This window comes from Schistocerca americana, chromosome 1, assembly GCF_021461395.2.
Source record: "Schistocerca americana isolate TAMUIC-IGC-003095 chromosome 1, iqSchAmer2.1, whole genome shotgun sequence".
Lineage (NCBI taxonomy): Eukaryota > Metazoa > Arthropoda > Insecta > Orthoptera > Acrididae > Schistocerca > Schistocerca americana.
Genome location: NC_060119.1, coordinates 348,959,913 through 348,973,130, shown reverse-complemented (window position 1 = coordinate 348,973,130; position 13,218 = coordinate 348,959,913). Strand labels below are relative to the sequence as shown.

General features: G+C 40.1%; 1 protein-coding gene across 2 annotated transcripts in view; it reads right to left on the bottom strand.

The window, feature by feature from the left end:
• Window positions 1–7,094: 7,094 nt before the first annotated feature.
• LOC124599534 (A-kinase anchor protein 10, mitochondrial) overlaps window positions 7,095–13,218 on the bottom strand; it is a 118,507-nt gene continuing 112,383 nt past the window's right edge. For both annotated transcript variants that reach the window (XM_047136086.1, XM_047136085.1), the window contains exon 11: window positions 7,095–8,399. In XM_047136086.1, coding sequence (XP_046992042.1) covers window positions 8,313–8,399 — 87 coding nt within the window. In that variant the 3' untranslated portion in view covers window positions 7,095–8,312. The remainder of the gene's footprint in view (window positions 8,400–13,218) is intronic.

Genomic DNA, 13,218 nt, shown 5'->3' with positions numbered 1-13,218 from the left:
TCCACCCAGCCTCCCGCATGCCCACTATACGCCCTCGCTCAAAGTCCGTCAACTGCACATACGGTTCACGTCCACGCTGTCGCGGCATGCTACCAGTGTTAAAGACTGCGATGGAGCTCCGTATGCCACGGCAAACTGGCTGACACTGACGGCGGCGGTGCACAAATGCTGCGCAGCTAGCGCCATTCGACGGCCAACACCGCGGTTCCTGGTGTGTCCGCTGTGCCGTGCGTGTGATCATTGCTTGTACAGCCCTCTCGCAGTGTCCGGAGCAAGTATGGTGGGTCTGACACACCGGTGTCAATGTGATCTTTTTTCCATTTCCAGGAGTGTATGTTCTAAAATCCTGGTGCATATCGATGTTAATGGTATGGGCCCGTAATTAGTGGATTACTTCTACTACCTGTCTTGAATATTGGTGTGACCTGTGCAACTTTCCAGTCTTTGGGTACGCATCTTTCGTCGAGCGAACAGTTGTATATGGTAGTTAAGTATGGAGCTAATACATCAGCATACTCTGAAAGGAACCTAATTGGTACACAGTCTGGACCAGAAGACTTGCTTTTATTAAGTGATTTAAGATGCTTCATTACTCTGAGGATATTTACTTCTACATTACTCATGTTGGCAGCTGTTCTTGATCGAATTCTGGATTATTTACCTCGTCTTCTTTGGTGAAGGCATTTCGGAAGGCTGTGTTTGGTAACTCTGATTTCGCAGTGCTGCCTTCGATAGTGTCTCCATTGCTATCGTGCAGAAAAGGCATTGATTGTTTCTTGCCACTAACATACTTCACATACGACCAGAATCTCTTTGGGTTCTTCTGCCAGGTTTTGGGACAAAGTTTCGTTGTGGAAACTGTTATAAGCATCTAGCACTGAAGTCCACACAACACTTCGAGCTTCTGTAAAAGATCATCAATCTTGGGGATTTTGCATCTGTTTAAATTGGGCATGTTTGTTTCATTGTTTCTGCAACAGTCTTCTGACCCGTTTTGTGTACCAAGGAGGATCAGCTGCATCATTTTTTAATTTATTTGGTATAAATCTCTCAATTGCTGCTGATACTATTTCTCTGAATTCAAGCCACATCTGGTCTTCACTTATATCATTAATTTGGAAGGAGTGGAGATTGTCTCTCAGGAAGGTGTCAAGTGAATTTTTATCTGCTTTTTTGAATAGGTATCTTTTTGGTTTATTTTTTGAGGATTTGGGGGTGTCAATATTCAATCTTGCTACGACAACCCTGTGTTCACTAATCCCTGTATCCATTTTGATGCTTCTTGTTAACTCAGGATTATTTGTTGCTAAGAGGTTAAGTGTGTTTTCACAAATGTTTACTATTCGCGTGGGCTCATGAACTTACTGCTTGAAATAATTCTCAGAGAATACGTTTATCACTATTTCGGATGATGTTTTATGCATACCTCCGGAATTAAACATGTATTTTTGCCAACATACCAAGGGTAAATTAAAGTCATCACCAAATATAATCGTACGAGTCAGGTACTTGTAAGCTTGCAACCTTTCAGCAATCTTGGGCACAGTGCTCAATTAATTTTTTTTTTTTTTTTTTTTTTTTAGAAACTTCAGAAGTTGTGTATGATTCCCTTCTTGGATCTTGTGCCCTCATGGATGGACAAGCTAGTTTCTGCAAATTTCTTCTGGGAATGCACATGAAAATTTTGGGACAAGCACTCTCACATGAGAATCTACATCCTCTCCTAGTGCTCGTAGCACTTGAATCTGCTTATGGCACTCAATGTAGGTGGTGCTGAGAGCCATTGGACTGCCTTAGGCTGAAACATTAAGGTTCTCCAAGAAGGCAAAGTGGCTTTGGGTGTCCTGTTCTTATTTCTGTACTTGTATTTTAAAATTTGCTTGATCTGGTCCTGTTTGCCACCCTTAAAAGCAATCCCATTGACCAAATCCCTATATACAGAGGAACATGAGCTTATTCGTAAAAGACACATCTACAGAATTTGTGAACTTCTCCCAGAATGAAGGCCACGCTTCTTTGTCATGTGAGAAAGGATGCAGTTTGACAGTACGCAACTAGATGTCCACGCAGGTGTGTTGGTGAGCTGCTAAGGTTGGCAAATGCATATCAGCTGCGTTTCTATCCTCTGGACAAACTGCTCCTAGAAGCCCTTTAATCATTTGAATGGTGTGTTTCCATTTGTCTGTGTAGTCCTCACTTTTAATTACTGCCCATAGTGTATGTCCATACTAGTCACACCGTAATAGGATGTCTACTGTCAATTGGCACTGTCGTGCAGTATACAACAGTCGCAACCCTTAGGTATGTTCGCTGTTTGTAACAGATGGTGCTGCAGTCTGCTAATACATTACGAGTCCCCTTTGTACTGTTAAATGATATGCCAAATGCACAGTATTGCTCTGCCACCAACTAGCATGCACCACATAACGACATATACGAAAACAACCAATCAATAATGTCAGTGAGTGCAGGACATCAGTGCCACGACTTATCTGCATAGGCTGAATGTGGGGTGGCACGATTGATTTTGAGATTTAAATCACTCAGTCTTCTGCAGTAATGTCAAATCCTCTTGAACTTGAAGTAGCACTTAATCTTTTCATATACCTCTCAGGTTTTGACTTCAAGTGTTGTTACTCAATAGTATTTACAGGAATTCAAACACAGTAAACTCAGCTCACCCATTTATCCGTGTCGTCCACTACATTTTCAGTTACAGTTACATACACATGTTGCAGAGATCAGCACATACTACAGTTCGCTACACCAACAGATAGTGTATGAGTCTCTTATTTCCAACATTGAGGAATGACATAGAATGTCGCAGAGAGTCTGTTAATAGTTCTTAGATGGAAGGTACAGATGTGCAGGGCTTACAATGTGCATGGTGTACACTTGACTATCCTCCCTTGTGGTTTTAGATGTGGTCAAGCAGAACCTTTACAACACGTATGACAGCCACCAAGTTTCCACGCAATCCAACATTGGGGCGCAGTCAATCCCAGTGCCCCACAAATCTCGATATTAGGTGACTTGATCAGCCAGCCAAATGGAGACCCACAATAACACCCCTTTCAAACTGTATCAGGTGCATATAATACCGTCTAAGATGAGTACACAGCATCTATGTGTTCATCACAGTGATTGCTCAACATCTGACACTGTTCATACCCCTTAAATATCCTTCTCAGACCTGGTAACAATAATAAACAGAAACAACACAGTTTCATGCTGGTGGCCATTCTCATGTCACAGAAAATTGTAACTCTAAATCATTTACATAATTGCAGATGGTGTATACATGTATGAAATTATGAAGGAGGAGCAGAAAGTAAAGCACAATAATTTTTTTTTTTTTTTCTCCCATGGTGCTGCAACTGGAATGTTGAAATTTTATAACAATATAGTTTGAGGCTTGCACTACAGAAGGATTTTGTTTTTACGTGCAGCTCTGGTGAGAGAAGCTTGAACTGCGAAACGAACACAGTGTGCATGTTGCAGTTGCGACCTTGTCAAGAGCAGTGAATGTCATTCGATTCGTGGACTAAAGAGCATAAACTGAGTGAAATTTACTGGGACATGCATGCCATGTATGGGGATGACTGTATGGACTGCAGAAATGTCTCTATGTGGTGTGCATTCTTCCATGAGGGCCCTGTGACCCTTAGTGATTCACCACACTCCAGGAGGCTGGTAACAGTTGCAACCCCAGAGCCACTGAGGCAACAATTTTGAATGAGCGGTGTGTGCAACTGTGAACCTTATTGCACCAGTACAACATTTCCTATGGTGTGGTGTATGATACTGTTCATGACATATTGAAATTTCATGAAGTTAGTGCTTGCTGGGTGCCTAAGAACCAGACAGACAACCACAAAGGTCAGCGAATGATGACAAGCTTGGATCCCTTAATGTGTTACACTGCAGAAGGGCATGACTTTCTGAAAGCAAATGTCACTGCTGAAGAGTCGTGGGCGTCAGCATTACTTGTCTGAAACCAAGTAGGCCTCTATGGAGTGGAAACATGCCAGTTCCCCAGTATGAAAAAAATTAGAAGTGATTCGATCTACTAGGACAGTGCTTGTGTTTTGGGATATGCATGGTGTGTAACTGGTGTACTTTGTTGAACATGGGACCACTGCGAATGGTGCAGCCTACATTAAAACTTTAAGTTGTGTTGCACCATTTGTGATGAACGACAATATTAATGCTGATGATGTCCAACATCTTCATGACAATGCTCACCCCCCATGCTGCTGCTCCTGTATGTGATGAAATTGCCAAATTTGGGTGGGAGGTGCTCCAGCATCCACCATACAGTTCAGACCTTGCACCATCAGACTTTCATCTGATTGACCCCATGAAGATATTCCTGGCCAACCAACACTTTGCAGCACATGCAGAAGTGAAATCAGCAGTCTGCAGATGGCTATACTCCAACCAAATAGACTTCAACAAACAGGGCATACTGAAACTGGTACTACAATGTGAGAAACGTAATGAGAACGTTAGTGACTGTGTAGAAAAGTAAGTAAAGATGTAAGTTCATTTTCTGATATCTGTTAAAGTTTTTGGTAATAAGATTATTGTGTAATACTTTCCTATCTTCCCTTGTACATTGACATCTCACCATGTCTTCTTGGTGATTCACTTTTTTTGCCAGGTAGTGTGTAAGCACTGGATCTTCATCAAAATCTTTGCACAACTCACCTATGTTCTCTGCTACCTGGTTAAGTTTGCCACTAGGTTTGATGATGCTTGTGAATTGTGTTCTACATCAAGTTTTTCCTGCAGCATTTGGCCTACACCCCTCCTGTGTCTGCTAGCTATTTGACTTTTCTACCCATCTAGCCCTAAAGTTATTTCTACAAGTCTGCTGCACTCTACTTTGCTCAAAAACTGGTTGTCTCTCTCCTCTCACTTCAGGTAACAAAAAAGACTGACTAATCAAACTTTGAAATTAATTTCTGATGATTATCCTTTACTTGTTACCTTTTCCCAGTTAACATAATCTCTTTCTCCTTTCAAACCACCTGTTCAAAATTGTCATTTTAAATTCTGCCTGAAAGTTACAAGTCTTTCTTTCCTGTTCATAATTCTCTTGTCTTACATGAGAAAGCCTCATACTTTACTGGCTTTCACATTACAATTGGCCCAATGAAACACCATAGTCCTGATATGTTTCTACCATACTCACTAACCTACACCAACATTCACAAGTATCACACGATGCTATGTTAAGAGTAAACTAAAAAACACTAACACACACTCAAACTGCAATAAATTAAGAAATAATGCATCTTACCCCCATATGAGTGACAGAGCTATCTTCTAGATGGTGGTTGGAAGTAAATACAAGAATGTAAACACTACACAGATATAAACTGACGAAGTTTTAGGTCACAGAAGAAATGAAACAAATTAAAACTAAGACACATGATACTTTTAACAACAATATTAAGAAGATACATCCCAAAATTACACAAAGCACCAATGTATCCAAAACAACACTAGGTGTTCTACACTGCTGTCTGAATGTTTGGAATGTGACTGACTACAAACACACTGTTTGGATGTGTCAAGTGTTAAGATCCCCAGAAAGTCATCAATCTCTCAAAGAATGGGATGTCGTGACCATTATAACGAAACCAGGAGATTGAGGGATGTTTCATAACATTGATAACTAATAAGGAGCCATGGGCAATGCTAAAGCTGTAAGTGGTACTGTCACTGAGAAGACACACATCAAAACAGGAAAGAAGTTGGTCAATCAGAAGACTCATACCACACCAAATGGTACTCCCACATAGGGGGTCAGGTGCATTCAAATCACCAAGAAGGAGCAAAGGCAGCAGGAGGGGAGAAGGAGAAGGGGGATAGGGATGGGGAGGGGGACAGAGGACTTGTCAGATCAAGGTGGCCACCTCGAAGTAAGTAAGTGCCTTTCCCTGGGGCTAAATAGACATTGCAAATGGTAATTCCTGTGGTCATTCAAACTCTCATTCTATCACTTCCACTGCCACATACATGGGAATTCACATTCACGAACAACATCTGTGCACACCATAATCCACAGATTTTGTTGCACCTCATCCTTCATTCAACAGCAACTGGCCTCCAGACATGGATCTACATTTCCCATCATCCATCACACCTTCCAAAATTATGCACATGTCCTGTACATGCAAGTAGTGTCCAACCACTGCTTCGTCCACCATATACTGGCCCACACTAGGTATCAAAAAGAGAAGACTAAATACTCAATTTGTAATTAAATGGACAAGTCTACAACAGTGTCTTTAGGCTGGGTCAAACCAGCCTATACTTATCCAAAAGTCCCACTTTGTGCCTCAGTCCGTTACCAGAATCCATTTCTGATACCACATCTGTCCGGTGAACACATTCTGGCTGGTTCAAATGGCTCTGAGCACTATGGGACTTAACATATAAGGTCATCATTCCCCTAGAACTTAGAACAACTTAAACCTAACTAAACCTAAGGACATCATACACATCCATGCCCGAGGCAGGATTCGAACCTGCGACTGTAGCAGTCACGTGGTTCCAGACTGAAGTGCCTAGAACCGCCCGGCCACTGTGGCCAGCTATCCTGGCTGGCACACCTGTTTTGCAGAAAGATTTTTTGATGGCGCACCACTTTTTTCCTGGTGTTCTTGTGTAGCGTGATTGAAAATTATTAGCATTTTTATACAGTGTTCATGGTCTTGCCACCAGATATGTTGTTGGTTCCACATAAAATGTTGGTGTCAGCACTCAATGTCTATACTTTGTTGGGCAGACAGCTGGAGTTTGGTGTAAAAAAAGTGTGTGTGACGACAGTACTGAAAACCTTTACTGGCAAGGAGAGGTCCCCAATGGTGAGATTGACTTTCTGAAACAATCTATACGATGATGTAGGTTAAGGTGCAAGAAATCACACTCTAGAACCCTTCACCCTGGTGGATCCTCATTTGCGAGTAATTTGCAAAAATTGAGTGTTATGACCACAATGATCCATCATTGTGAAACATTTCTTTAGTGCATGTGAAGGACACAATAGAATAAATCATCTGAAATAAGTGAGACAAGCAAACTGCAAGAAACACGACAGCTGTATTGTTGTAACAAATACATGAAGATATCCTGTTATAAAAACAGAGATTTTGATCAAAATATTTTAACATCATTTGCACTTTGATTTTTAATTGCCAATATTAATTTGTTTTATTTTGTCATGGTAATATTTTATAGGAACAGTACTTTACGGACATGTGTTCCCAAATTCAGTTATTAACATACTATAGAACAATTTAATAACAATACTTGCTTTGGTACCAATTAATCTTAATCTTACATTAATAACAATATTTAAGCCTGAACTTATAGCTCCTTGCTGATTGCTGCCAACAGTAAAACCCAGTTAGCACATTTGAGAGTACTGCTATTTACATGGATTAAAAGGAGAAGAATGTGTTAGCATTTCTGCTTTCAGAAACAAAAATGGAAATATCAGATGTGACAGAACTAAATAAAAAAATCATCTACCTGAGAATTCGCTAGAACTAAGACTCAACACATCTCTAACAACTACTGCATTTGTAGTTTATTATATGATTTTGATTACTGCATGTTGGTAATGGCTGACTACTATTCCCACCGATATTTCCATTTTTAATTTGTGTTCCAGTTTTCAAAACACTGTAAAAACAGAGATTTACACCAGGAGCTATAAGATGACTTAACAGTCTTCATTAATGGAAGTGTAGGAAAGAGTATCAAACTGAATCAGCGACACAGAGTATTACATTTCACAGACAAGAAAAAGAAAACTACCTTAAAATCCTATTATGAATTTTGTACTAAAGCATACAGGTCTTTACAAAAGTAACAACATTGCACATCCAGAGAGACAAGCATGAGATTTTGAGTGTTAATTCAGTACTTACTTCCACAGCTCACAATGGGAGATAATAGATTTTACATTTAGTTAACCATCATCCATCTCTCACAATATAAAAAAAACCACACCTTACATAATTATCACAATTTTCAAAAATGTACATAAATCACAGATCATTTACTTGTAGTAAAAGTATAAATATAGATATATTTGCCTCGACATCGTTAGTACCTGTATAATCCATATTGCTCCAAAATCAGTTTTTTTACATACTTTAATATTTGATGTAACTAATGTGTTATAAGTGCTAACATTAAACATCTTTAATTCTTGAACTGAAAATAGTAAGTAGTTGCCAGGTAATAAAATTCCACAGTCGCATTCAGTTTTAGCCTGTTTTTATTCGTCAACACTATTCCTCATCTTCAGAACCCATTGTGAGATTAGTTACATCTTTCACAATCATTTCAGCAATTTGCCAAGCAAGTTCCTCTTTTGCCTGTAAAGAAAGACAATACATTAGTTAACACAGAAATTTTATGGCTCTCTAATTATAGAAAACACACTTTCTGATAGCTTAAGGTTGATATCAAACAACAGCCTTTGAATTTAACGTTATTCCAATCCTGCCCCTTACAGACACAGTAACCACATTGTTATGCGGATGAACAGCCAACACACTATTATAAGAACATGCGCAACAGAAAATACGCCATTAATTTTCACTGTACAGTTGAAACTGGAAAAGTTGAACAGAGGGACAAACAGATCACAGTTAACACACACTTGCAATCAGTGCAGTAAAATGGAAAAGGCTTCTGTCTAGTCAACTATAGGATAGTAAAAATGCACCACCAGAAAACAGCAACACATTAGTTAAAATCGTCATAAACATGGAAAAGGAGGGGGGGAGGGGGGGGGGGTTAAAGTGGGGGCACACAAAACTACAAGATAGCTATCCTCTTCAAAACAAATTTAACCAATAATAACCAACAGTGTACAGTGGTAATGACTGCACAATGTTGTGCCCCAGCCTGAACCAACAAAGAAAATGAAACATTGCAAACTGCCACTGTATAAGATTGCAGCTGGTGTCACATGTTAGTAACCGCCTACCAGAGAATTTGTTAAAAAGATCTGTGAACAATACCATAAAACCAAAGATATAAACAAATTACATATACTGACACCCAAAAGCATTTACATCGAGCACACTGTTTCTGGAAAAGTGTCTATGGGGGCTTCTTTTGGAACCAATCAATGCACTGATGTTAAATATGTAAAAAGATCTTTCATTGTCTATTGAAATATGAAGCAGACTGCAATGTAGTATGATTGTTTTAGTAGTCTCTAGTGTCACCTGGTCTTACACCTCTGATGCAGTTTTACAAGAAAGACAGACCTAATTCTGACACGTTAACAAAATTTTCAGTAGTTTCCATCACGCTAGGCACAAATTGAGATGCATACAGAGCATGTGGCATGGCACATGTGGCAGGGTGCAACACAATGCATATTTTTGTAACTGAACAGGTTCAAGTGCGACCACGCAAATTGGGACGCGACACGAAGGTGACGCAACGCGCACCTGAGCCAGGTTGCACAGCATAGTGGTTGCGGCACAGTTTTCTCGGAACGTGCACCATGCTAGCATTATGGGAGGAGTGAGGCGAGGAGGAGGAAAACAATCCTCCCATATGCTACCTCACGCCAATCAGTGATAGTGTTGGCCACCCGAAAAATATTGCCTTATTACTGAACTTTAGTGTCATAGAGTAGTGTTTGGTTTTCTGCCATTTAAGCTCTATCTTCTTCTTCTTCTTCTTCTTCTTCTTCTTCTTCTTCTTCTTTTTTTTTTTTTTTTTTTTTCAGTAGTCCATTATTTTTCAGTTATTTATATCTATATAGTTTTGCTGTTTTATCTCATTATTGATTTTCTTTTGTCAAGAACAATGCACAATTCAGTGACTGATGAGCCATTAGCCACTGGGATTATATCTTCTGCCTCCACAATGTCTGCAGTTTGCCAGAAGGGACACACAATTCATCGTGAGGGTATGAAATAGGAAGTAATATTATAAAATCATGTAATCAGGAAGGAAGGTGGAAATTTTACATATTAGACAGTGAAACAAGGATGTTTATGTGCTGTCTATGCTGGCAATTCTGTATGATCCATTACCAAAATTCAAAAAGTGGATGCTAAAAACTGTTGAGAAACCCTCAATGTTTTAATTGGTGTGTAGTGTAGAGAAAATGCATTTCAGCGGTTGCATACACAGAATCATCATCGATAAACTAGTTACACAACAAGCTACACAAACAAAGAGTGCAGTCGGTATTATTCTGAAAGCATGAATATCCTGGAAGAGTCTGGTGATACAATGAATTTACTGAAATGTATTGCTGACAAGGCAGGCCTACACTCATGACAATGCTTTTTCTGAATGTCATGAACTTTTCCCCACAAAAGGCACACCTGGCTAGCTTCCGTATTCCTGTTGTGCACGTTATTGTCAGCTGCTGACAGTACAATGGCCATTGTGTTGCGAGGTAGATCAGTTTACTTTTCTCAATAATAACTATTATTCATGAATCACACATTGTACGTTTGGCAAGCCATTGGAGAGGAACCGGCATCTGGCTTGTGCACGTCACTCCGCCTGAAGGTTATGCTCATCATTGTTAATATTTCTCAGATGAAGAACAGGAGTAAAAGCCTTTGATAAGTTTCCATTCAGTCGTTCAGTTGTTCCATAAAAACGCGAGAGAACTGCCGGATATCAGTAACTTCCTGCCACGATATTTCGGCGCAGTCTTCTGGCCATCTTCAGGTGAATGCCACTGTAGTAGTACTGACGAGTACGCGCTGAGCTCTGCTATTTAAAGCCTTCTGAGGTGACATTTCACATGTGCTGCTCAGTGTGCGCGTTCATAACGGCTCCGTGTGCTGCACCTCGCGCCCTCCACTATGAAAGCCTGGCGTATCGGTGTCAGGTCGATTTCCATCTTTATGCAGATAACTACGTCGACTACGAAGTTTCTCTATAACAGGATTCCAAGCACAGTTCAGCTGATAACCGCTATCTCGATTGATGACAGTCTCGTTGTCAGACAATCTTATTTCCACAGATTCATTGATAATCGAGCTCCAAACGTTTGATGTATGGGCCAAAAATTTTGTGTCATTGTAATTCATGGAATGGTCTGTGGAAATACAATGTTCGGCGATTGCGGACTTGATGGGTTGGAGAAGGCGAGTATGCCATTGGTGTTCCACAATGCGTTCCTGCACAGTTTGTGTTGTTTGCCCTATATATGATTTGCCGCATTCACACGGAATTTTGTAAACATCTGGTTTACGCAGGCCCAGGTCGTCTTTAACGGATCCTACCAGTGATGAAATTTTGGAAGGAGGGCAAAAGATGACTCTCACTTGATACTTTCTCAATATTCTGCCTATCTGTGAAGAAATATTCCCAATAAATGGTAGATAAACAGTCAACCTGAAGGCCTCTTCCTCTTCCTTGTTCCGTCGTTTGTAGGTTTTCATCACTCTGTTCACTTGCCTAGGTGAAAAGCCATTCTTCCAAAATACTTTTTGCAGGTGATCCAGTTCCGCTTGAAGACTGTCAATGTCAGAGACCACGGTTTTGAGAACGCCCGTTGTTTGTGCTGGATGGTGGCAACTAGTAGCTTGCAGATACAGGTCTGTATGAGGGGGCTTTCTGTACACCGAGTGACCAAGTGTGCCATCACTCTTCCGTTGCACCAAGACGTCTAAAAATGGCAGACAACCATCTTTCTCTATCTCCATGGTAAACTTTATGTTTTCATGTATGGAGTTCATGTGACGTAAAAACTCTTTGAGACGGTCCAGATCATGAGGCCACACTATAAAAGTGTCGTCAACGTATCGCCAAAATACTGTCGGTTTAAAAGTGGCAGAGTCGAGTGCTCTCTCCTCAAAATCCTCCATAAAAAGATTGGCCACCAGGGGAGACAAAGGACTCCCCATGGCGACACCATCAGATTGTTCGTAAAATTCGTTGTTAAATATAAAATATGTAGACGAGAGAGTGTGCTCAAACAATGCTGTAATGTCTGCACCAAACATATTGCCAATGAGGTGTAGCGAGTCCACCAGAGGCACCTTTGTGAACAGTGAGACCACATCAAAACTGACCAATAAATCACTACTTTGCAGTTGTAGTGACTGAAGTCAACTGATAAAATCAGCAGAATTCTTTATGTGATGTGCACACTTGCCTACCATTGGTTTGAGCAAAGATGCCAATAATTTTGCTAGGTCGTAGGTGGCTGCTCCAATATTACTCACAACTGGACATAATGGCACATTTTCCTTGTGGATCTTAGGCAGTCCATATAGCCTAGGTGGAACTGAACTGTTTGGTTTCAGTCTCTTGATGACCTCCTTCGGTAGAGAACTATTTGATAAAAGTTCTGCTGTTTTTCGCACTACTCGGCTCGTGGGATCCTTATCGATTTTGCAATACGTTGACTCACATAATAAAACATTGATCTTATTAATATAGTCATCCCTTGGTATGAGGACAGTAGCATTTCCTTTGTCAGATTTTAAGACTACTGTATCCACATCTGCTCGTAAGTTATGGAGGGCTATCCTCTCCATGGGCGAGATGTTATTCTTCATTGGTGCACCCCTGGTCGTTCAGTGTTGAAAATACAATGGATTCTGGGGATTCAACCAAAACTGCAACAGAATTGACAAACTGACTTGTTAATCATTTCTAATTTAAAGAAGCATCATTATTTACGACTAATAGCTACATTTCTCCAGCATAATTTGAAACTCATCTTGCAGTAGCTATTGCAATATAATTCTGGAACAGAGTGTCTCATTAAACAAGCAATTGGCGACCAGAGAAAACCTCATTGTGTCAGTTTGCAGTAACATAAATGAAGAAATTTGATGTTTATTTCCATACTAGGAAATTATTGTTTCTCTGGCTATCAATGACTCTCAAAAAGTTACAGTCACTAGAGCAAAATAAATAAATAAATAAAAATAAAACTTTTAACTACTGATATATCGCCATAGATAAGAAAGTTCCATGTGTTAACAATTTGGCAACATGCTCCCCTTATTGGGTGCTATCAGTTGTCAAAATCTTGTTTCAATGTCTCGAGCGGTTTAGGAGACATGAGGGATGTTGTGAATATTTCATTCTCGTGGATGTGTGATCTGGAGTGAATGTGCTACATACGAATCTTTTTCTTGAGATTGGAGGCAGATAGAGACCACGTTCCAAATCTAAAGAAAACTTCAATATGTT